Here is a 24,185-nt window from a genome sequence, read left to right as displayed (position 1 = left end):
GTTAGAGGGGTTAGGGTTAGTGGTTGTTGTTTAAGGATGTTTTCATGGTGGTATAGCAGCTGCACGTGAGCAGGGAAGCGTGGCTGCTAACAAAGCAAAACAGGGGTTAAGAAAGATCATTTAGGAGGGTAGGAACCCACTCCTCCTTTTTACCCCAGCAGCTTGCCTGCACAGGCTTGAGCTGGAGCTGCAGCTCTGCCCTAAGCCAGTTTATAGCCCTAGTTGTCCATTAATACTTTAATGTAGTAGTGTTAAAAACCAGCCACCATGTTGTGTAACAAGGCTGATGACACATACTGGGTCTTTCACCACTCCTCCAAACAAGTTAACTCGCTCAGTTCCATTTGTAAGGAAGTACAAAGCCATGAAGTGATCAATGCAACCCAGTTTTACAACATAAAGAGAGCAGACTCCAGCTCTGAGCCCAGGCTCCCCCAGCAGCAGAGCCTCCTTTTTCCATGTTTTGCCTACGGTGTAACCACCCTGAGAACACCGATCTGGTCTGATTGATGGAAGCTAAGCAGGGTCAGGCTCAGTTAGTACCTGGATAGGAGACCGCCTGGGAATCCTAGCTGCTGCAGGCTTTTTGGGCAGCTGTGAAAGAAAGGTTTTTGTACAGGGATGATGTTTTGAGTCATTTGGCCAACTGGAGCACAAGAGAGAAAGGCATTCAGTTATCTGAGGGAATCAGCCACTGCAGAGATGATCTATTGTAGGCCAGAGGCTGGGAATGCATCTATAGATACAGATGAAGTCAAACGTACACAATACATGTAGTGGAAATTTACTGGTTTTAACACTGCCCTTGAGAGCCAGACAGCACAAGTCAAGGCCTGCAGCCCACTGGAACCAGGAGGTGAAGTTTTAAATAAGCAAAAGGCTAAAGCACAGAATGTAAGAGTTTATTGGGTAAAAAGAAAAGCAACTTCAGTTGTACACATCAGTGAAATGAAAAATAAATAACTGAGTTTTAGAGCCAAATGTCTGATCAAGTTGCTATTATTTTGACTGGCCACATGTTTACCAAAGAGGGGCTGCTTGTGACAGCAGAGGAGCTTCTGTTGCTAGGACAATCCACCACAGCCAAGGAAAACGCATCTTTGGGTGGATTTCTTACAAACATTCCATGGGGCACTTCTGGAGCTGACCACCACCCGCAACAACAGATCCAAGTCAGCCTTTAAGAGAAGAGAGTCCGGCGCGCATGATCTCATCCACCAAGAGAATGTTGCTAGCGATCTCCGTGCTGGACATAGGACAAACAGTGTTAGAAGAGCCACCTGACAGAGTTCAAAGACAACTCAGCTTCATTTCTGCCTTTCCAGACAGCTTCCCCTACAACAGATGGCTCCATTCCACATTATCAATTGCAATGATAAAACAAAACGTTAACTATTTGAAGTGAAAATAGTGTTAACATTTACCATGAATGAAGCAGTTGCTTTTTGACATTGTAATTATCCCAGATTCCAGCTGCTGCAGCGACCATTGGCTCACCTGTGAAAGATGTATAATGGTTTTTAAATAACCGACTCATAGAATTCAAAGACTTTCCACTGTCTAATATGTGATATTGGTACATTCAACAGTGTTACCATGTGCTTTATCTTCACAAGGAGCTTAACAGAATGCAATGAAATACCCCACTGCACCAAGCCTGAAGCACCAGGAAACCTGCAGAGCTATTTATGGAAAGAGGGATACCTGTCTGCACTCAGAGCAACTTTACTCTTCCTGCAGCTCAGCCATGACAAGTTCCTACTAGAGCATTATTTGAGGCAGTTCTTACCAGTGTTCAGATCAACCCCAGTGAGCTGCCCCGACTCTGCATGCTCTGTCTGAACCTTCACTAGCGTTTCCTGGGGATCATAACCAGCGTTCTGAGCGAGAACCTGCAAGAGAACAGAGATATTAGTTCGTATTAATTAAAAGAGATCTTCAGCAGGCAAAGCAATGGGTCTTGGCATGCTTTAAAGCCGCTTTATTCAGAGTTCCTCGTACCTTAGGAACGATGAGCAGAGCATCAGCAAAAGCCTGAACTCCAAGCTGCACTCTTCCTTTTACATTAGGTTTATGCTTAAGAAGAGCACTAGCTACTGCCACTTCCAGGGCACCTGCTCCTGGAACCACACATCCTGCAAGGGAAAACTCGATGGTGAGACTTTACAATCAGTACCTATCCCAGTTTGAACAGCTAATTTTCAGTGTAGTTTGACCTCTTCCTTTATCTTTTGAAAGACAGCTTGTGTCTGATCAGGTGAATACTTACATGGTTAACTACTTGTAAATACAAGGGATAAGAACAGTAATGGTAACTGAAAGCACTTCACACTGAAATACACCAAGCTTGGTGTCTGACTGCATGGCATACCAATGAAACCGATATAAAATTTACTGATTTCAAGGTTTCAACAGAAGATCCTTAATATCCCTAAACAGAGCAGAGCCTTACCATCCTCAATAGCATTTTTAACAGCACGCAGCCCATCTCTTACTGCATCCTTGATCTGTGTGAGTGTATGCTTATTTGGTCCCCTGATCAACAGGGTGACAGAGCGGGGGTTGTCACATTTCTCAATAAAGGTGTATTTCTCTTCACCCTGTGAAAAACCATAGGGTTACATACTCATGTCATTATTTGCTCAATGTATACACCTAGTCAGAAAAATTGAACACTTTCACATTCAGTTCTGCACTCAAAGCGTTTCAGAAAGTGATGAGAAGCACAAGAACCTTATTTCGGTTTTTTGAACTCTACAGATATTAAAAGCATAATATGCAAATAACAGGAAAGTACACTACAATAACAGTAAACATCCAGGTAGGTGTTCACATACAAGTGGGACACTGGGATGTGAAATGCCAGCAGCCTCTACCCGCATCCCACTGAAGCTGTTAAAACACTTAAGAAAAATCCATGCACAGATATATCAAGACAAAAGAAAAGGTGGCACCAAATTAGGTGTATCCAACCTGCCTTCAGCTGAAGGCTGTGTCATACTCACCAATGTATATTCATAGACAAGCCCTGCGTGTCCCAGACAGTCAACAGTGAGATCGTCCAAGGAATTCATGGCAGTACCACCACATGCAAGGGTCAATCTGAGAAAGAATGTGTACAGCTTAGCACTTGCTTTGTGTTAAGCACTATCTGAAGTCACTAATGTAACAGCAGTATTTCAGCATGCAGAACACCACACACAGGAGCAGTTTGCTTCTATTCATGAAAAGAACTCTTCACAAAAATAAGCTTGTAGAATCAAGTCTCCTCTACAGGCATCTAGAAGTGAAGAGTCAGACAGCTGCAATTCCTGCATCACCCTGTGTGCCAAACTGATATTCCTGCAGTTTATACAAACTATCCTAAGTAACAGCAGCAAAAGCTGGTGAGACTGAAATGGACTTTTTAGTGCAAGTCCTTTAAAAGTGGATTCAAACCAGACTTGGCTCACTGCTCAGATTTGGAAAAGCATGTTATTTAACCTTCTCCTCTCCACAGAAACTGACCTTTCCATGTTCCTCCTTTTAGCTCTCCGCAAAGCAACTATTCCTTCTTTTGCAAGTGCATCCAAGGAAACTGGGTCAATTCCCTAGAAATAAAGGAAGAGACCATCAGGATAAAGAAAAAGCTAAACACACCCTCTCTCAATCTGACACTAATGAGTAAGTTCTCCCCCAGGGCTCAAAGATCTCAAATAAGAAACGTATGCATATATGCAAAAGTACATCAGCCTAAATTCAGCTATTTCTGTCTGCAGAATGGTACACAAAGGGAGTCAAATAGCACACGGCTGGCCAAGAGAGCCAGCATTACAAATTCATTTTTCTAGTTAGTTATAGCCTTCATCTCACCTTCTGGTTGATCACAATAAATCCTTTATCTGAATTGCCACAGACTCTTCTTTTGAAGTCTGTGATTTTTTTCACTCTGTCTTCAATGAATTTTCTTTCTGCTTTCACAAGCTTCTCTCTCTCTTCAGCACTTTTATAGAAGAATCCAGAGCTCACCTCTCTAAAGGAGGAAAACACCCCACAACGATAATGAAAAAGCAGTAAAAAACCCTCTCCTCTATGCTGTAGAAATAAATATCAGTCCTTTCAGCAACATTTTAAAGAAATCAAAATAGAACAACCAAGCCACTCCCCTGCCCCAGACCAGCATGCAGAATACAGCTGTTCTGTTCTCTGCTTCAGAGCTTCTCCATTGCAAGAAATAAGGCACACACCTGAAACTGAGCAAACTCCAGATTATGTATTCAGATGTTTCTTTAGAATATAAAATTATACTCAAGAAAGGAAGAACTTCCATCCTTTTTTTCTCCAACGAAATAATGAAACCAAACCCCACTACGAAGCTCTGCCCCTCAAAGGCATTTTCTCAGCCACCAGCTTCCCCTTCCCAAAAGGGGACAGCAGGAGCACTACCTCTTCTATTCCACCTTCTACACTACCCGCCTTGCTGTGGAAAAGCCTATGCAGTCTTTCAGGTTCTTATTTAAGCACACCTTAAACAAGTCTTAAAAGACAGGAGCATTTTCTGCTCCTTACCTTGCTGCTGTGTACTTACGTTTTCTCATATTCTAGAGATACATTGCAAGTAAGAACATAAGCATCTTCCATTCTTTTCTTCATGTCAGGATGACGAGCACCATGGTCCAAAACCAGCCCCCTAATCAGCCTGAAAGATTAGAAAGCATTTTGTGTGTCAACATACACATACAGGAGACATGTATTTCATGGAAGTGCAGGCAAGTCAGAAAATTGACCAGCTGCACTGTCAAATACAAACTGCCTGTGTTGGGAGTTAACAACCATGTATTCCACTTCCAAAGGCATGCCCACTCATGTAAAAAGCATACCAGGCAGTGTGAAAAAGGAATTTATTCTGGCATAGCGTCTGACTGCATTAGCTACTTAGGAAAGCTAGTGCAGAATTCATCCATGCCTATGGAATTTCCAACTAGATGACTACAATCCAGTTTCCATTCATCAAATGCTATTTTGTACTTGGACACATATGAGCCTAAAGCATAACAGAACTACAGACACTATTACTGAGAAAAAGTATTTATTCAAGCTGTTGTGTAAAAGCCTGAGCCAGTGTTACTCTTTGCTATTCAAAAATCCAAACTCTCCTAAAAAGAAAACAAAACTCCACAAACTAAGATCAGGGCACCATTAAACTGAAGCTCAAAGATAATTATTACTTACGTTGTGTCAGTTTCTGATTTGTGCTTCATCTCCATAATCTCTACCATGTGGAGGTCAATAGGCTCATTTGGTTTTCTAATTATCAAAACAGAATCTACTATAGCCTGGAAATGAGGGAAGGGGGTAAAAAAAAAAAAAAACAAACACAAAACAACTATTAAGTCTTCCAAAGTACAAGTTCACATCTTTCCATCCACCTTTCACTCAAGTAATAATCACAGCTCTGTAAAACCTCTTCACACTAAAAAGAGGCAGAAGACACACACAGACCTACCTCCGTTAGGATGTCAGCAAGCTCTGCATGAACTTTAGTACGGAGGGATGTTCTGGCAACATCTATGAGGGTCTCCCTGTCCATTTCCTTGGTTACTTTCACCTGCTCCAAAACTTCGAGTGCTTTTTCCTTTGCGAACTCAAACCCTTCTGCTACTATTCTAGGGTGCAAACCCTAGAACAAGGAAAGAAATGAAATCAGTAGACAAAGTAGTATTTTTTCCTGAAATAGAACCTGCAGTTTCAACACTCCATGTCAAAACATCCTACAAAACCAAGAAAATGTACTGTCCTTCTGAATACATGTAAAAGGAATGCAAATCCTTCCAATGCAGAGGAAAAGTACAGATTCTTCTAGCACAGAATTGAAACCAAGGGAACTACAAAGCACACTTGGGTGTTCACTGTGCAGTACAAATGCGTGTTCTGTAACTACAACATCTAAAATACCTACTATCAGGGAAGTTCTCCTTGTTAACATGGAAGTAAAAGCATTTTAACTCACACAACACAGACAGAAGTAACGGCAGGTATCAGACAAAACCTTATCAAAAGCTACAGTATCAGTAATCAGTGGGTTTAGTTTTGAACAAGTCACTCATTTTAAAAGCAGAAACACAGATTCACTTTCATGTTTGACTTAAGAGTATTAAGCATCAAACAAAACAAGCTGAATGGTCTCAGATGAAGCGTCTAACTTGTCCACCTACCAAAGAAACATGGCATACATACCTCAGAGATATACAGGTCTGCCTGCTTTAGGAGCTCACCAATGATCAAGACATTCGAAGTGGTGCCATCTCCAGTGATGTCATCTTGTGCTGTTGCTGCTTTTGCTATCAAAGAGGCTGTAGGGTGTTGTATTTGCTAAACAAAAACAAGAAGCTGACCTTAAGTCTTCCTGTACTGGTACAGGAAGCAAGTAATTTGCAACCAGCTAAACAAAATCTGTAAGAACTAGTTGATGTTTTCATGATTCATGTCTATTCAGCAGGTTTCAACAAGTTAACACCAATAACTTTGACAATAAGTGGATGGAATTAACCCGTGTAACATTAATCCCCCCTCAGATTATGCATCTATACACAAAAACTTTGAGTGCTAAGGGCCAAACTAGTCAACCATTCCCAATTAGCTTGGCAAAGCCCCTCTCTCCTTTAGGCAAAGGATGCACCATCACAACTGGACTGCTGCTGGCACTAAACCCAGCATGTTTAGAGCTAATTCAGGAATCTCTGCATGACCAGTGGTGTACATGCTCTCACTGGTTTGCTATTCCTTTGGCAGTTTACTTATGAAACTAAAGAACATTCAAATACTTTGTTTCTTGCCAGTTGCTCTGCTAAACAGTACACTTGGTGTTCCAGTTATGAGCATCATGCCTGCCCAGCCAGACTTCACAACCACCATATGTGACCTTGCGTTACTTACAGAGAACACAAACATCACTTAGCATCTCCAATGGTTGCCTGAAGTGTATCTTAACATAGGTTGGAGCCTATGAACCTACAGAAAGGTACCTACAGCTGAAAAGATTGGTGCTCCGTAACTGTACTAGAGTCCTGGGTTGGAAAGGACCTTAAAGCTCATCCAGTTTCAACCCCCTGCACAGGCAGGGACACCTTCCACAGGAAGCTCCAAGCCCCGTCCAACCTGGCCTTAAACAGTGCCAGGGATGGGGCAGCCACAGAGTCACTGGGCAGCCTGTGCTAGTGCCTCAGCACCCTCATTGTGAAAAGCTTTTTCCTAATATCTAATCTAAATATCCCCTCTGTTTAAAGCTGTTCTCCCTTGTCCTGTCCCTACTTGCCCTTATAAAAAGCCCCTCTCCAAGTTTCTTGTTGGCCCCTTCAGGCACTGGAACCTGCTCAAAGGTCTCCCAGAGCCTTCTCATCTGCAGGGTGAACAAGCCCAACTCAGCCCGTTTCCCCGTAGCAGAAGTCCTCCGGCCTCTGAGCATCTTTGTGGCCTCCTCTGGACTCGCTCAAGCAGGTCCACATGCTTCTTACGTTGGGGCCCTAGAGCTGAACACAGCAGTCCAGGTGGGTGAGTAGACAGAATTCAATGGGACCATTTATTCTGTCATTTAGCTTTTTATTATTATCTTTAAAGTACTACCTCTAGTATGAAAGAAGTGATTTAACAATGTTTTTCCTGTCTCCCAGATCACTGTGTACATTAACTTCAACACTTCACGCTGAATTACAATAGCTAATAGAGTGCAATACTCCACAGGCACTTACAGGCGCCGCTCAGCTGGCAGCACACCGCACCCTAACAGCACCAGGACCCACCATGGGCTCAACATGAGGCCCCCAGCTTGAGACCCAGTGCAGTGAGTGGCAGGGGGGCATCACCCCTATGGTCTCAACATGCAAGAGCTATGGGCTGCATCTATCACTCAGTTTTAAACACCATGGCAAACTCTGCTGTCTTAAAGCTGCTCAAGCAGCACCAAAGTATGCTTTCTGTAAGCAAAACGGAAGACACATAAGTGCCAATTTCATTATTTTAACAGCTCACGTTTGCTTTTAACCTGCCAAATTAGCACACAAACTCCATTCAACGCCTATCACGCTGCCCTTATCTTCCGCCCAAGGAGCACTAAGCCCTCAGCGACCACCACGGAAACGCGGACCGGGGGCTATGCAGGACGAGGTCCCCCCTCAGCCCCAGGCACCCCAAGGCTCCCTCCCCCTCGAGCACCAGCTCCAGCTCACCATTTCCTGCAGCAGCACGTTGCCATCTTTGGTCAGTTTGATGTCCCCCGAGGCCGACACCAGCCTGTGGGCGACACGAGGCGGGTGAGCAGCGCCCCGGCCCCGGCCCCACCACCCGTGCCTGCCCCAGGGCCCGCACCGCTCCCCCTCCATTCATCCCGCTCCACCAGCCCCGCGGCCTCCTCCTTTGTCCCCCGCCATGCGGCAGCGGCGCCCGGGCTCCCCCTGCCTCTCCCCTCACGCCCTAAGGGCCGCTCGGAGGAACCTTCCCCCCAGACCCCAGAAGGAGGCGCGGGGGAGGGGGGGTCCCCTCACATCTTTATGGTGCCCTTAGGGCCCAGGTTGGTCCTCAGCACATCCTGGAGACCGCGGGCCGCGCTGATGTTCACCGCCAGCGCTGCCTGGGCGCGGGCCACCTCCGCCTTGGGGTTAAGGCTCTTCACCGCCATAGTCACCACACCACACGGCTCCGCTATGGGCCAAGCCGGGCGGGGCAGACCTGGCCTCCCTCCCCGCCCCTTCTAGAACACTCCGAGGCGCGCTCACGCCCATTGGCCCGCCGGCACGACAGCCGCGTTCCTATTGGCTGCAGCTCCTGTCGCTCCAGCGCTGGCCCGGCCCGCCCCGTCGCTGAGCCAGTCGGGAGGCGGGCGCGGTGCCTGACGGGACTCCTGAGGCGGGGCGGCCGCAGGCGGAGGGGCCGGCGCTGAGCGCCGTGAGGCGGGGCCTTGGAGCGGGCATGGTCGGTCGGGGATCCGAGCCTTAATGTGACTGGAGACACCCCCCCCCCCCCCCGCCGGCAGGTTCGCGGAACTGTGAGAATAAATAATTAAACCCGGGGATTTAACGTTAGAGGGATAGAATTAATAGTTAAGCGGCCCGGATTAATAATCAAAATGATTCTTGGAAAGATTCAGAGTTGACGTTAATGAAAATGTGGAGATCAGTGCAACTTTGACGGGTGCTGGAAGCATTTGGCATTTGGTCTGCCAGGGCGCAGCCCATTTATGTCTTACTGGATTTGGGCTCCGAAGTGGATTTTCCCTTGGGAAGGGAGCTCCGGCCCTGGCTCCTAACACACCCCGCAGGCACAGAGTGCTCCGAGTTTGGCTGCGAACTTGGGCTTGTATCCCCAGACAGCCATCTGCTACCTCTGAGCAAGTGGCAGTATAAGGTGTGGCACAGCCTGCTGCTTATTTCAGGTATTGCATAAAGAAAGTGCCTGCTCCCGCAGTAACCATGGCCTGTGGTAGCAGGGGTGTGCCACGGACATCCAGGCTAAGCGTTTGTTGGTGTTAAAAACCTCTATCAGCTCGAGGGCGTGCTAACCCCCCGCAAATAGGAGCGACTGGTACCCAGGATTCGGTCCATCCTCATCCACCAGGCATGGGGATGGAGCAGGGTAAATCTCATCCCGCTTGTTGCAGCAGGGAGCTCTGGATGCAGCCCTGGATGCTGGGTTTGGCACTGAGCAGCGATGCAGAGAGATGAAAATGTTTTCGTGCCTCTTCCAGTAGCAAAGCCTAAGCGTGCTGTGGGTACAACGTTGTTTTGGAAGAGCCTGACTGAAACAACTGTTAGGGCAGGTTTTGGCTATAGGCTGGGAATCCAGTGAGGGAATTGGGTGAGGAGCTCAGGTTTCTGGGCAAAACACCATGCTGTGCAGGAGGACTGCCCTGCATGGCCAGGCAGAGTGACTCAGATAGCTGCCAATACACTTGGGTTTCTGGTTTGAAACGTTTTAGATGGAGTCGGTGTTTGAACATGACACAAGTTTGGAGGCCTTTTGTTTAGCTGAGCAGTGCATCTGCTGTGTGAAATACTGTTAGTGTAGTGGCTGGGCTTTCTGTTCTGTTACTGTAATCATTAGAAGTATACATTAAGCATTGCAAAATGCAGGAAATTACGCTTGGCCTTTCAAAATTGCCTCTGAAACCCTGTTAAGGTTTAGTCTTCACTCTTGTTGTGATGCTTCCAACCTGCTGAAACCATAACACCAACCCAGCCCCAAGAGGCTGCAGTGCTAATATCTGAGGTTCCTAGATGCAATGCCTGGTTAAAACAGCAGAATCCCCAGCTCTACCCTCGATTCCATAGCCCCAAAGTCACACAGAAATACTTTGCTGATCTTGATTCCCTGCTTTGTAATGGTTCTACCTCGATGCTCTCTCTCGGGGCTGTTCTCAGTAGAGGGCAGCCTTGTCAAACCCATCCGCACACCAGCGGGCACCTTGTATGTTTTCCTTGCTGCTGTTGTGACCTGTGTGGGTGATGTCCTGTGGAATTACCCATCCTAAACACCTGCGATGCTTGGAGCTGGCTGCTGACAGTGCTATGGCCATTGCCCCAGCACATTCAGGTTTGTGAGGGCAATTATTACTGTAGCAAAATAGAAGTTCTGGGAAAATTTACTTTGAGATGTTTTTTTTTGTGAGGAAAAAGCCATTTTCAAAGATATTCTAGTCCTCTGCTTTTTGTACAAACAGAGAGGATGTGTAGTGATGTACAAGAGTTAGGTCTGTGCTTGTATCAGCTATCACACATCCACATGAGCCGTGCTTTTCACTCTTAAACATCCTCTTAAAGCTTCCAGGAAGACTTCTCTGTGTTTCTTTGCTGGATCCGAGAATAGTTATTTTATGGTAAAGTGATATTTCTCATTGGTGTTTTCACATGAAATCCCCATTTTGCAGCATTTTTCAGACATCAGGACAAGCTTTCCTCCATTTTCAGTCGTAGCTGTAGTTGTTAAACTGTTCTGCATATTTGTTTTTAACGCTTAGTAAAAACACAGAGCAGATGCTTACCAGGCCTGAATTGTCCCTTGAAATCAATGGATTTACAACAAATTACACCAGACTAGGATCAAAATATTTAACTGAATTAAAAGCAACGTGTCTGTTAAACTAAGCCAAGTAAAGGGAATATCCGTCATGAAATATTCAGCAGCGACTCTCTCAGTCAAATCATGCACTGCTTATCTTGGCAAAAAAACCCCTCTGAGATTCTCAGTAAAAGCTGTTTTCTTTCATCTTTATCAAGATCTGTTTCCATTCAACCTTATTCACAGAAATGATTTCTAAATCCTCTTTAAAAACATCCTCCCCTGCCATGATAAAACTAACAAACAGGACCAGGCTGAGCAGGGAACTGTGTCACCAGCTTTGCAGCAAAGGGGCTCTGTACCATCTATCCCAACAAAAGAAGTTACTAATAGATGCTCGTGGTGACAAATGGTCATGTAGTGAGACCGTCTGAAAAAACAGAAAGGAAGACATGGGAGGAGAGGCACGTGAAGCTATTGATTTTAACTAATGCATGCAGTTTTGAGGGGTGATACTGCCAGAATGGCAAAAGAGATCATGCACAGAATGTGACTGGTGCACCCAGTGGTGCAAGACAATCTTTCACGATGAGCAGCAGTCATAAGACTCCCATCACAAGTGAATGAAAGACGCTAAATCAGCTAAATCAGGCTTTCTTGACCTTGAACCAACCAACCAGCTTCATAGGTCTGGGTTGGCAGTCTCCCATTTCCTAACCAATGTCCACAGTAATGTCCGAGGGAAGCTCTTCTGTGGGATACCAAAACACAGCACGGACAGGTTTTGCAGTTTTCCCATTGCCTTTGGGGAAGCAAACCTGAGCCTTCCCATAGGCACAAGCTTAATTTTACCCTCAAAACTTATGCTGAATGTTGATTTTGTGTGTGTGTAACACACTCTGATGCACCGACAGCGTAAGCCAAAATGCAATAATGCAATCTTAACTCACAAACCCTTTCATCTCAAACCCAGAGAAAGGAAACAAGTGTCCCTGCCTGCTCTCCCGGAGAACCCCCTGATGGTCAGCCCTGCTCTGCTGGCACAGAGCGAGGTGAGTTTGCCAAGCCCCGTCCTGCTCCTCACGCCTGTGGCACAGGCTGGCTGCAGGCGGGCAGGCTCCCGTCCCTCGCGTTCCGCGGGGCCAAGCCGGGAGCGCCCCAAACGGGGCCCGAGCGGCTCCTCCCCTTACCAGGCAAGGTTACACCTCTCGTCCGTGCGCCTGTCAGCGCACAGCTGGACTTCTCTGGTTACATGTGTGCAGCCCTTTAAAAAACACGCAGCCTGGCTTACTCAGCACATTATAAAAGAGTGATTGACAAAATGCGGCTTCCTTCCAGATCAGCCCGTGCCGTTGTGTTTATGTGACTGAAGGTCTCAGCTCATCCCTTCTTTTCTTGTGCAGTGAGGAGCAGCAGCAGCAGCAGCCACGGCCAGTACAATACTGTAAGTCACCGGGAACGTTTTCTTCTCTCAGTTTCGAAGGGGTTGGTGTTTGGTGTAACACTCTATGTTTCTAGCATAGAAAACACAGAATAACTTCTGCTGGGGCTGTGAATGTGCTGCCCTGCGAGATGCAGCAGTGGTGTGGTGCCTGTTTTATAGCAGCAGCATGAATGAATGATGCAATCGTGCAGGGGGGAAGCATCATCATTTTGTCAGCACAGGCAAGAGGGGATTGGAGAGTTGGGAGGCGTATGTCAACATCCATCAGGTTCCTTCTGTCCCTTTCCAAGTACTTTTTAAAAGGCGCTTAAATAAGTTCAGGTAGGCACTGCTGTTCAGGTATTAGTGTATAGCTGCAAACAGTTCATCTCTTGGCTTGCATATAGGTTTGAATTACTACCTTTAAAAACTGAACAGAAAACCAGGAAGTGTGAAGCAACCTCAGTGAGGTTAAGGACTGAATTGTTCCATTCTCACGCTGAAACCCACAGAAACTCACAATTATAATTGGTTGGGTTAAACTTGTAAAGAGTAGTAGTACTACTTGCAGGGATATGAACATCAGTCACAATTTGCTTAAATATAACTAGTCTGTTTAAACATATCCTCTTTCCTCTAAAGCTTACAAAACATATTGCTAATACTGAATTAAACCTCAGCACAGAAAAGCTGTATCTGTATTACTCCCATTTTACAGACATAGAACTAAAACCAACGAGGATTAAGTGGTTTGTTTAACACCATGGGAGCACTTCTGAGAGCATCTTACAAGCAGGATCACTCCTGGAGGGGGAACAGGTCCTGAGAAAGGTTTGAAGAACTGTTTTCTCCAAATCCCTTACTCTAAGCAGCAGTTTCCCTTCAATGCAACAGAAACCCTTTAACGTGGTTGTGTTTTTGTTAACCTCACACACGTTCAGCACAGCGTTACTCTCTATCTCAGAGTGTATCTCAGTGCTCACCCTCACCTTGCTAAATGGGAAAGTCAATCAGGAACACCAGAAACTGTTTGCAAACCAGGATAGTCCTGAGTGATCTATTTCAAAAAATAGTTAATATTTCATTAAGATTCACTTAATCTTCATTTTTACACAGCAATAAACCTCAACATAATGCAAAATAGCAGTGTGGCAGCACTTCTGGGAGCTGAAACACACCACCACGTGAAGTCTAGCCACAGTGAGGATTTTGAGATCTCATCAAGATCTCATCAAAATACACCAGCCCAGAACACCTGGAGATCCAAGTACCATTTGCTTGTTTCTTTTGCATTATAGGTAGCAGATGCTGTGGATGTTTCAGTTTTTCACAGTGCAGCAAGTGCCCTTCTCAGCAAACAGAGAAGATTTCAGTTGTTTTCCTTTGACATGTGGCCTTACATAATTCCTGTGCTTGCTTCTGTGACTCCTCCCTCTCTGTTACGAAATAGAACTATTTCTTGTAGAAAGGACAGGGTTAGGGTTTTTCCTGAGTACCCTAATGAAGTACTTCATAGCCTGGAGGCAAGCAGATCTCATGGGAATTCCACTTTTCTCTCGTGATTTCCTTTTTCCCCATCCTTAGCTCAAGTTTCATCCTGTTTCTCCCTTCTGTCAGTCTCTTCTTATGCTTTCTGTAGTCACTTCTTTGGCCACTGTTTCTTCTTTTCCCCATTTTCTTATTTTCAGCTTTTCCCCAGAATATTTGATTATCAAACCTGTCAAAATGTCTGCTGCTCGGATGCTTTTCCAGCACGGAAATAGGATAGGAATAGATTATTTACCTGAAATTCAGTGGCAGAAAGATGAGAAATTTTCTACCCATGTTTTTCTCATGGAGACAGAGCTCCTTATTTGTGGGAATTTCTTTTTTCTTACCAGTTCATTAAAACATTGAAGTATATTTCCAAGTGAAAGTTGTTCTCATCTAGATTTAGGGCTGGGAAAAAATAAATCACAAGTGACTGAAATTGGCATGTTACCATTTGGAATGGCATCTGCCAGCCTGTGGAGCTGCTGGTGACTACTGGAGCTCTGCCATCAAGGACAGAAGAACTTTATTTCACTCCAAGTGAGCCACCTTGAACTCCTAAGATTTGATTTTCCCACCATCAAGATTCCCTACAATAGTTGAAGCTTCCTTCATAGGTTCTTCTCTTTGCTCCTGCGTGAGCTTCCCTACTTCACAGTTCATCACAGGTGTGACGGTACCTTAGCCAAACCCAGGTCTGTTTTCCAGGACCCAGTGCCCAGCTGTAGGAGAAAGTGGAAAGATTTTAGCAGGTCACAGGCCAAGGGAGATCAGGAGCTACTGATGGTTGCTGCATTTCAAAACACAACCTTTCCAACTTGTCATTTTTAGGCACCATAAACCACAGCTTGAAACTCTTCTGAAAGAGTTACCGCACGGAAGAAAGAGAGGACAGGGTTAATTCCAACCATTCCACAACTGGGATCCATAGTTCTTCCATTAACTTCTCTATTTGTCCATCAAAGTCCACCACAACAGTGGCCTAGTCATTGTAAGGAGTATGCAGAAGCAAAAGGAGTATGGGAAATGCGGATACCAGAGAGAAGGAAAAGTGAATGTCTCTTCCTTCCTGTTCCCATTGTGTGTTTCCAGTGATAACATTTTTCTGAGAGTGATTAAAATTCTGATGTATCCAGAAATACATTTCAGTTTTTTCCCAAGAAAAAACAATCCCAGTGCAGTGTCCCCACACAGTGACATTGCATCATAATGTGGCACTGTTGCAGTGCAGCCTCAGGTTAGTATGAGGCAATGTGATGGCTTTGCATAATAAGGAGTCAGTGTTGGAACACTGTGACGCAGATGTTACACCACAGTGATGCAACAAGTTTGTCCAGTAGAGCAAATCTCTGTAACTGGCTCCAAACCAATGGCTGAAGTTTTGGTGGATGTTACAATGTCCAAGAGGCTGGAAAAAATTAATGCCCTGCCACTTAAAATATGTTAGTGGGTGTTTGGTTTCTTTTTGATCCCACTGCACAAATATATCTAGCAAATGCTGCCAAGTCTTGCCCTGAAGTCAAAGCCCTCCTGCTCAGAAGTCAAAACCTGCCACTTCAAATACAGACACAGTGCCATGGAGCCAATGTCAAGTCAAGGCTAACACAAAGCATACTTGAATTCACATGTCACCTGTCCACTCACTGCCAACTCTTAGCTCACAACCAGTCTCTTTATGTCCATGGCCACTTCAGAGAGAGAGGTTTCTGTGACGTGCCATGCTGCTGGCCTATAACCGTGATTCTTACATGTATAGTGCAGTCTTTATAGAAAAGCATAAAACCCAAGATGCTCTCTGCAGCAAATAATTCTTTAGTGATGCTTCTAAGGCTGGAACAGATCTTTATACTATATCCATGCACAGAACAGCCCTGATGTACGAAGAGCAGAGACCTGTCAAACTCTGGTTCAGTCCTTGTGCCTGCCCTTCCCAGAGCCTGGGGTTGTAAAAGCCCTTTCCTGGAGTATCTCCTATTTGCTGCATAGCCACTCACCTTTCCTTGCTGGCACAGTGGGGAGGTTGAGCCCAGGCTCTGTCCTACCTTCCCACACCTAAACTGAATGCACAGGAGAAAAGTGTGGGCTGGGTGATACCTGCTCGCCCATCCTCACACCTGCAATACAAATGAGCACTGAGGAAGCTACTTTGGCACCTCAGCCTTGTGCAAAAGCCATGAGCCCACTTTGGTTATTACAGTAATATGTTCACACCAAAAACTCAAGAATAGCTAGAATGACCCTCTGAGGGCAGTTTCATGGCTGCTGTTGGATAGCTTTGCCTTTAATGTGACTTGCTCTCTCTGTTTCTTGCTATTTCATATCACCCATTTGTGAAACAGAGATTATCTCTTACAAATATGGCTCTTAGCTGTTCACAACAGGTTTCACCGCTTAGGTTTGGTGGCTTCATTTATAAACTTTTAGTTTTCAGTGAAGGACTGGAGTAGTCTCTTTTATTCTGTACCTGAACAGATCAAAGATGAGTGTGTGTTCTTGTGTTCTATCCATTTTTTGCAGTGATTATGGTAATTTTTCAGAAAGCCTTTTGTCTCCCAATATTCACCAGTTACTAGCCATTACAATAAACCCAAAGGTTCCTATTCCTGCTTTGAGCAGTAACTATTTAGCTGTGATCTCTCAGTGAGCACACAGAATTCACCTCAGGAAGCAGCGCTGGTGCTTACCATATGGATCCCTGGATGACTCCTGCCTGGCCATGAACTGTAAAGTTTTCCAAAAAAGGCAAAAAATTGGTGGTTTTGGGGGAACTTGTGTGTATAAGACTTCTCACCATCAGAATTCATGTGACATGTAGGAGGAAAATATATGAGCTCAGTAAGGTGAAACAAAAGATGAAGGTATAGAGCACAAGGAAGGTAGATAACATGCTGATAGATGGTATTTTTCCCCTATCCCAGAAAAGGAGAGAATCTGCTACCCAGATCAGTTACACAAGATGTGTCCTGAGGGACATCTAAGAGAGTAGAAGAAACAACCAAAAACTTACACAAACATCTGGGAAGTGAGATAAATAACAGCTTTCTCTCTAAATGTACACCCTGATAAATAGTGAAGTCCGCACTGAATTCCCTCGTGAAAAGAGGGAAGCACAAGATGAGCGGGGTAGAATAAGGAAATAGTTGATTAACACCTCATGCTTCTGATCTGCAGAAGTGCTCAACATATTTGAGAGGACAGATAAAAAAAGGAAGAACATAAACTTCTGTCAGGCATTGTAATGGAAAAAGTTGGCATGATGATGTGGTGTCTGAGTGGGTTGAGTGAAATTACCAAAGCCCAAGACTTTAATGGATTTTAGACTAATTCCCAATGCTAATGGCCAAATGCATTCATGGATGATGAAAATATTTAGTTTGCATTAATAAGGACAGATAAAAGAATCTAAACCTTCATGATTTAGGGACAACCACACACTGATAGGTTTAAGATAATTATGTCTGTTGTGATCAAGCAAATCCTTAAGGGCTGGGTGTCTTTTACTGTCTCCTGGGGAAACTAATTTGACGGACTAGACTGGGTCTGATGAGAAATCAAGATCAAATTGAGCGATAAGGGCAAGATGAGACAGACAATTGCATGTCCCACACAGCAGTTGGCAGTCAGATGGTTCAGCAAATGCCAAGTATTACAACCTTGAACCCCATGTGAACATCAATGGGCCGAGCCTGCAGAGAGCAAATCAGCAACTGACCAAAGCTCCACGGCCCATCTGTAACGTAATTTGAACATCAGTAGGCAGCAACAGCAGAGAGCAAATCAGCAACTGAGCCAGACCTCCACCACTGCTCCCCCTTTGATATAAGTTGCCCACCAGGCTGTGCTCGTCCCTTCTCGCAAGAACCAGAGCAGTTGCACCAATGGCTCAAGACGGAGTGCAGTGCTGCCACTCAGAGAAAGACTTTATCTTGTCCCCTCACAGTAAGAAGGTTCCTAAAAGGATGGCATCCCTCTTGGAGATGAAAGAGATCTTCCGGAATGCTGACGCAGTCTGCTTTGATGTGGACAGTACAGTCATCAGGGAAGAAGGCATCGATGAGCTCGCGAAGTTCTGTGGAGTCGGAGATGCCGTCGCAGAGATGTATGTGTGTTTGCTGTTAACTTCAAAGTAGTGGTAAAAAATGAGCATGGGTAAGGGTAATCTGTGACAACGAGTTTACAATAGGGATTAATTCTGTCATAGATTATCATAGTTTAAAAAGGATTTTAGGAATAGTAAGTGGAATGAATGCATAAAATGGAATAACTTCTTTTGGAACTGTGAAGCCACTCAACAAAACTATATTGAGAAACTCTCTAATGTATATTTCTTTGACAGACTTAAGATCAGCTCTCACCATTAAACTTTGTAAGCCCTAGGGAACTGTAATATGAGACAGTGGAGAGGGGACAACTCTCTTATGATTTCCCTGAGACTGATGTCGTTTCTATTGATGCTTTTAGCAAAAGTTCTGTTAAATTCAGAGAAAGGCACCTCAGCTGCAGTTCAGGAATACTGGTCCCAGTGGCTCATATGCACTTAGAGAATGAAGCAGTTTTCCCTTGCCTCTCTGGTTCTCACAAGAGCTCAGATCTGTGGAGACCTTCCCCCTGTGGTTGCTACCAGTCTTTTCAGTGTACCAATGTTCTGTACAGTATAACCTAGAACCTATGGTCTCTGACCTTGTTCCTTGTCATGCTTTAACTAACTGTTCTTGGGAGAAAGCTCAACTTAAGTGTTGATCTTGCTTCTTCTGGCTCACGACATAGGACCCGCAGAGCTATGGGTGGCACTGTGACATTCAAAGCAGCTTTAACAGCACGACTCGGTCTCATACGTCCCTCCTATGAGCAAGTGCAGAAACTAATATCGGACAACCCACCTCAGCTAACACCAGGAATACGGTAAGGAGAATTTCAAATGAGCTCACTTCCAAAAGCACAAAAGGGCATAAATCAGTAAAATTCAGTGACACTGGTGAGGCTGTAAGACCACAGAGCTGGTTTAGGTTCACTTCCTGCTCCATTTCCATGTTGTTTGTGTCCAAAACTTGTATCAGGAGCTTATAATGGCTTGAGTCCATGTCAAGTGGCTGAGCATCCATGTAAAAAGAAAACTGTTTTCTGTATTAACTATCATTTTGGCTAGCAAGCTCAAATGCTGGCTTGAGGATTAAACAGTATGGAAAACAATCTGTTCAGTCAGGTCTGTTTTTTGACAGGTGATGGAGATTTAATACCCAGTATGAACTACTGGTTTGGTCTGTTCTGCAATTGCATTACCTCTTTCTTACACTTCCATGTGCAGTCACATCTCTGGACTCAGCTTAGGAGATCCACTGTTCAGAGCTACCCATGCACTGAAGTCCCTAAAAACTATTAAACAGTCATTAAGGGGAAATAGACATATATGTGCATATTCATCCATCTTTGGGTTTGGAATTAACTATTTAAACTGAAAAGTTTGGGGTTTTTTTTCCTATTCAAATTGTTTCAAACAATTGAAAAGGATTTCTTCACTACAAAGCCTGCCCAAAGCTCTGAGTCTAAAACACAGTTAGCACATACAGTAGTTTGAGGTGATAATGTGCTTGTATTTTCTCCTTGAAATTAAGCACATGCTCAGCTTTTTCTGTAGAAGGCATAGCTAGAATGCAACTACAAAGAGAACATTGATTGCTTGTTTGGAATCACATGATTTCCCTTTTCATTCCTTCCCTTTCTTCCTCCTTTTCTGTGGAGCCTGCTTTAAGCCTTCACTTTGCTTTATAGCATTCAGCATTTCTGCTGTTCCTGCTGCTTCTCCAGCTCAGCACAGCTGCATGCTGATCCTCCTGCTTATGAGCCAAAGCCCATAAAACTTTTAACCACCTTCAAGCCCTGTTGACATTAACTTGGTCCAAAAGCTTCTTTTTCTGATTCCTTTTGTGTTGCTGGTGCCCTCTTCTAAAGATGGCACCAATGTCCAGTGTCTGGGGAACCAACTCCAGGGTGTGCGTTCTGCACACTTCTCAGCCCACTTCAGCACTGTGATGCAGTGGCTTTCTCTCCCCATTCCCTATCTTTTTCCTGCATTGTAGATTCATTGTCTTGGTGTTGTTTTACTTCAGCAAAAAATACCGTAAATTGGATCCACACTCATTTGAACAAAGGCAAACAGCATGAAAGTGTAAAGAGACCACTTCTAGGAAGTGCTTGTTTCTGAGCAACTAACATCTATATGTCTCTAGATGAGATGGGTTTGTTTAACTCTTTTCAAGCAAGTCTATGCACAAAGCCGAGGGAAAAAAGGAAAAGCTTTGGGCAGCAGAGATGGAAGCAGCACACATCTGAACTAAACTGGAATAACACTACGTAAGGACAACCTTGTTTAGGACAGATGTATTTTACCTTTCCTGTTATCCCTACATGCTGCCAGGCACTCACACTTGTGATGCTCTTTCTGTCCAGGGAGCTGGTAAGCAGGCTTCATCAACGAGGGGTCCAGGTATTCCTGGTCTCTGGAGGGTTTCAGAGCATCGTGGAGCACGTGGCCTTGCAGCTGAACATTCCTACAGCAAACGTCTTTGCCAACAGGCTGAAGTTTTACTTTAATGGTGAGATTCCCATAAAGTCTCTTTTCTCTGCTCATTAATGCCACTTTTTTGGTTCAAACTGCCAGATATTGGGCTATAGATACTGCCCAGCCTAGACCTACTTGCTACCAATCCAGTAGCTTCAAGTAGGAAAACTTCAAGACCTTACCAAAAACATGAGTTAGGCCACTTTCCAGTCATATAAAACAGAGCTGTAGTTAACTTTTTAATTGCAAGCTGTGCCAAAGGTAAAGAACCTTACATTTGCTGACAGCAGAGTTTCATTTTCTCTTGCTCCTTCAAGTTAAAAGAGTCTTTTCCACTTACCTGCTTTCAGAGGCAAACTTCACTTTTGGTGACTTTGAGGTACGTGTGGAGACCGATGCACTTTAGTAGAGCTGCTCTGGTCTTTAAGCTAGTGTAATCAAGCAGAGCTATAGTTAGTGGCTTGTTTCTTACTCAGTGTTTCATACAATCTATACATCATACTAGATGCTGCTTTTGGAATGTTTACACCATGGTGACCGGGAGTGAATTTGTAACAGCACCCATACAGGGTTTCTACTTTTGTCTTAGCATTTTGGGTCTTTAAAAATATCCCCACTGAAGACTGGAGTAAAATCCTCGTCTTCACTAGGATTTTACCAGCTTACCTTCTAATTACTTTTTTGGGATGCTGATATTGTGAGGCTTACACAACTGCATGTAACTGGCCATTTTCTGAAGTAAAGACCATAGGGATTTAATCTTTCTTCACTTACAAGAGAAACTGCTGTGTCTCTAACTTGTTCTTCTACTGTGCTCTAGGAGAATACGCAGGGTTTGATGAAACACAACCAACAGCTGAATCAGGGGGGAAAGGAAAGGTTATTTCTCATCTGAAGGAACAGTTCCACTTTAAGAAAGTAGTTATGATTGGAGATGGAGCTACAGACATGGAAGCCTGTCCCCCTGCTGTAAGTATTAAAGAACTAGAATTCTAAATTCCTTCTGAGCAAATCCTTTGCGGGACACACACACACACACACACACACACACAGAGGCAGATGAAAACTGTGGTTTGAATTCTTTACAGGACTTCAGGGAAGATCTTTAGCACATCCCACAACCTAAAAGTGACCTGTGTAGGTAGTTTTCCTCTAGAAAGCCTGCATCATGCAATGGTTCATTTCTCTCCATTCAGATAATCTCAGTAAGTATTACCCTCTAAGGCAGGATGCTCCTGGGTCTAGCAGGACTGTTTAGTAGCCAAGCAACCTATCCTAAATCAAGGTGATATTATCACGTTCTCCTTCTCCCCTGTGTCTCCACAGCAAGTGCTCACTTTGGTGCAGAGGTCATACCCTGCCAAGGTCCTAGTTCTGAACACTGATTAACGGTGCTTAGCATGAAGGTCTGGCACAGATCTGGTGCACATTTACCCAACACTGGCTTAGCAAGTGAGTTCATGTCACTGTATAGTGATGACACCTTTGACAGGATGACAGCCCTAACAGGGTGAAATAACAACAAAATCAATAGACAACTTTTATAAATGATCATTTTGCAGAAGAGATCTTAATTCCATCTCCCCTCTAGTGCCTTTTTCTGTGTAAAAGCACCCTGACACCCCTTCTGAGGGACAGATCCCCCAGTGCATGGAAATGCACAGGGGCAAACTCTGAGAGAGCTGCTGCTGCTGCAAGTCATGACAGCTGGTCCCTTACTGTTAAACATGAGCATGACCAAAGCTTCTCAGTGTGTGCTTCATGCTTTCTACCTAAGGACAAACCAGCAGCAGTGGAAATTTTACACACCCCACTTTCACTGCAGATGGTTTTCTAAGATGTAGAAATGATGATTGCTCCTGGTTAATGATTGAAGCCATGGTTAATGTGTACTCTGGGTATCTATCAAATGAGGTAAACAGAGTTAAGGTAAACAGTATAAGGATAATTGTGAGATGCTGCATGCATGTTGGGATGTTAACTCATTCTTGAGTAGTAAGGCCTTATGCTGCATCACGGTTCACATCAGATCTTCAGTAAAATCTCAAATCTGAACAATCTTGAAGCCACTGAAACACAACTTTCCTACTGGAACAAAACTGCAGTAACCAACGTGGTGCAAAATCAAATGTAATGAAGTTCTTGTTAATGAATTTGAAAAATGAATATGCAGAGTAAAGCAGGAGAAGAGGCAGGGAGGAACAGTGGCATTTTAAAATCAAACTGAATTGCTGAGAAGCTCCATTCCATTCCCAGTACACGGGACTGCAGTGATTTATGTGCCTTTTCTTTCTGTTTTGCCAGGACTGTTTCATTGGATTTGGAGGAAACGTAATCAGAAAGCAAGTAAAGGAGAAAGCTAAATGGTACATCACTCACTTTGACGAACTGCTAAAGGAACTGGAAGAGCGATAAATTATACAGTAAAATAATATATTTAACCAATCTACATCCATTATACAATGCAATTAAACATTTATTTGTTTGCAAAGTTTTGTTCTGGATTTTGTAATGATTCTGGGGTTTGGGTACCCTCATCTCTGCCCTGAAACTTGTGTTGCAATTGGCACCATTCTACTCAAATCTTTTGTCATGAAAATGGTCAGATTTTTGAAGTATCTTTTCCAAGGTGAAAGAATTCAGTTGATTATTCACTCAGAGTGAAAGCAAAGGTAGAAACTCATCAGGGATGCCTCACACTAGACCATGTCACCCAAGGCTCTGTCCAGCCTGCCCTTGAACACTGGATGGAGCATCTACCACTTCTTTGGGCACCCTGTTCCAGCACCTCACCACCCTCACAGAAGAGGGGCCACAAACAAGAAGTTTAAATAATTAACAGTAATACAGTCTAAAAGGAAAACAAAATAGTACTTTCCATTCCAAAGGCTTTCAGAACTAGGCTGAACAGTGAACAGACAGATAGGAAACATTACTAAGTATCTCTGATTTCATTAAAATACACCTACGGGAGAACGTGAGATGTCATCTGTGACTCAACATCACTAAACTTCAAAAGGGTGATCTTGTTAACATGGACACACACCATTTACTTCACTGTTTTATTAATTTAACAACCCATCCCCATCAGCCTGTAACTGGGTGGAAGCTAATTCATCAACCTTTAAAAACATGGTCTACTGATTCAGAAAACACTGTGACACTTACCCTCTTCCTCTGCCTCAACGTGGATCGACCACGCTTGAACTGCTTGTGCTAGAAGGAAGTCTCACCTGTTCTAAGTAGGTACCATCTGAGCTTCACCTAACAAATCCCAGTTTCTTAAGGATTTGCCCTTTGTGGCTGCACTGTCTGATCCAAGAGCATCCTTACACAGAGCAGACTTAATAAATGCTTTTTTCCAGCAAGTTCCCTACAGCTCTTCTGCGTATGCCTTTATAAGCAGCTTGGCTGAGATGATGTGGCACTTTTATTTCCCTGACTTAGACGAATCTCACCTCAGATAATGTGAAAAGCTTTACTAATGTTAAAATGTATGTCACATCTCCCACGTCCTTCATTTACCTAATACCATCACAGGAGAAAGATCGGTAGATATGACAAAATTTGTGCTGGAAAAAATATATCTATGCATGCTCCAATCTTCTGGGTGCTTACAAATAGTGCCAGGATTTTTCTGGGAAC

At 44.2% G+C, this 24,185-nt stretch overlaps 2 protein-coding genes, 1 long non-coding RNA gene and 2 other non-coding genes across 5 annotated transcripts; 1 reads left to right on the top strand and 4 right to left on the bottom strand.

Moving 5' to 3' along the window:
* Positions 1 to 886: 886 nt before the first annotated feature.
* Positions 887 to 8,712, bottom strand: CCT6A (chaperonin containing TCP1 subunit 6A). Its single transcript, XM_061470485.1, has 14 exons — positions 8,520 to 8,712; positions 8,205 to 8,268; positions 6,217 to 6,351; positions 5,486 to 5,659; positions 5,212 to 5,315; positions 4,568 to 4,678; positions 3,853 to 4,012; positions 3,508 to 3,590; positions 3,006 to 3,102; positions 2,453 to 2,600; positions 2,002 to 2,135; positions 1,790 to 1,892; positions 1,425 to 1,497; positions 887 to 1,246 (listed from the first exon to the last, which is right to left on the bottom strand). Exons 1-14 carry the CDS (start codon positions 8,651 to 8,653, stop codon positions 1,174 to 1,176), a joined length of 1,593 nt encoding a protein of 530 aa, XP_061326469.1. The 5' UTR covers positions 8,654 to 8,712; the 3' UTR covers positions 887 to 1,173.
* On the bottom strand, positions 4,814 to 4,945 carry LOC133278219 (small nucleolar RNA SNORA15). Its single transcript, XR_009746476.1, has one exon. It is a non-coding gene; the product is annotated as a small nucleolar RNA SNORA15 (small nucleolar RNA).
* LOC133278220 (small nucleolar RNA SNORA22) lies at positions 5,765 to 5,896 on the bottom strand. Its single transcript, XR_009746477.1, has one exon. It is a non-coding gene; the product is annotated as a small nucleolar RNA SNORA22 (small nucleolar RNA).
* Positions 8,713 to 17,816: 9,104 nt separating the features above from the next.
* PSPH (phosphoserine phosphatase) lies at positions 17,817 to 23,031 on the top strand. Its single transcript, XM_061470483.1, has 5 exons — positions 17,817 to 18,080; positions 18,749 to 18,883; positions 20,429 to 20,574; positions 21,361 to 21,509; positions 22,845 to 23,031. Exons 1-5 carry the CDS (start codon positions 17,860 to 17,862, stop codon positions 22,953 to 22,955), a joined length of 762 nt encoding a protein of 253 aa, XP_061326467.1. The 5' UTR covers positions 17,817 to 17,859; the 3' UTR covers positions 22,956 to 23,031.
* Positions 19,188 to 20,491, bottom strand: LOC133278060 (uncharacterized). Its single transcript, XR_009746433.1, has 2 exons — positions 20,405 to 20,491; positions 19,188 to 19,347 (listed from the first exon to the last, which is right to left on the bottom strand). It is a non-coding gene; the product is annotated as an uncharacterized LOC133278060 (long non-coding RNA).
* Positions 23,032 to 24,185: the final 1,154 nt, after the last annotated feature.

The sequence above is a fragment of the Pezoporus flaviventris genome, unplaced genomic scaffold (genome assembly GCF_033815535.1).
Source record: "Pezoporus flaviventris isolate CSIRO_AGI_PZ_B2104156 unplaced genomic scaffold, CSIRO_AGI_Pfla_v1 ptg000063l, whole genome shotgun sequence".
Lineage (NCBI taxonomy): Eukaryota > Metazoa > Chordata > Aves > Psittaciformes > Psittacidae > Pezoporus > Pezoporus flaviventris.
This window is presented reverse-complemented; position numbering and strand designations above follow the sequence as displayed.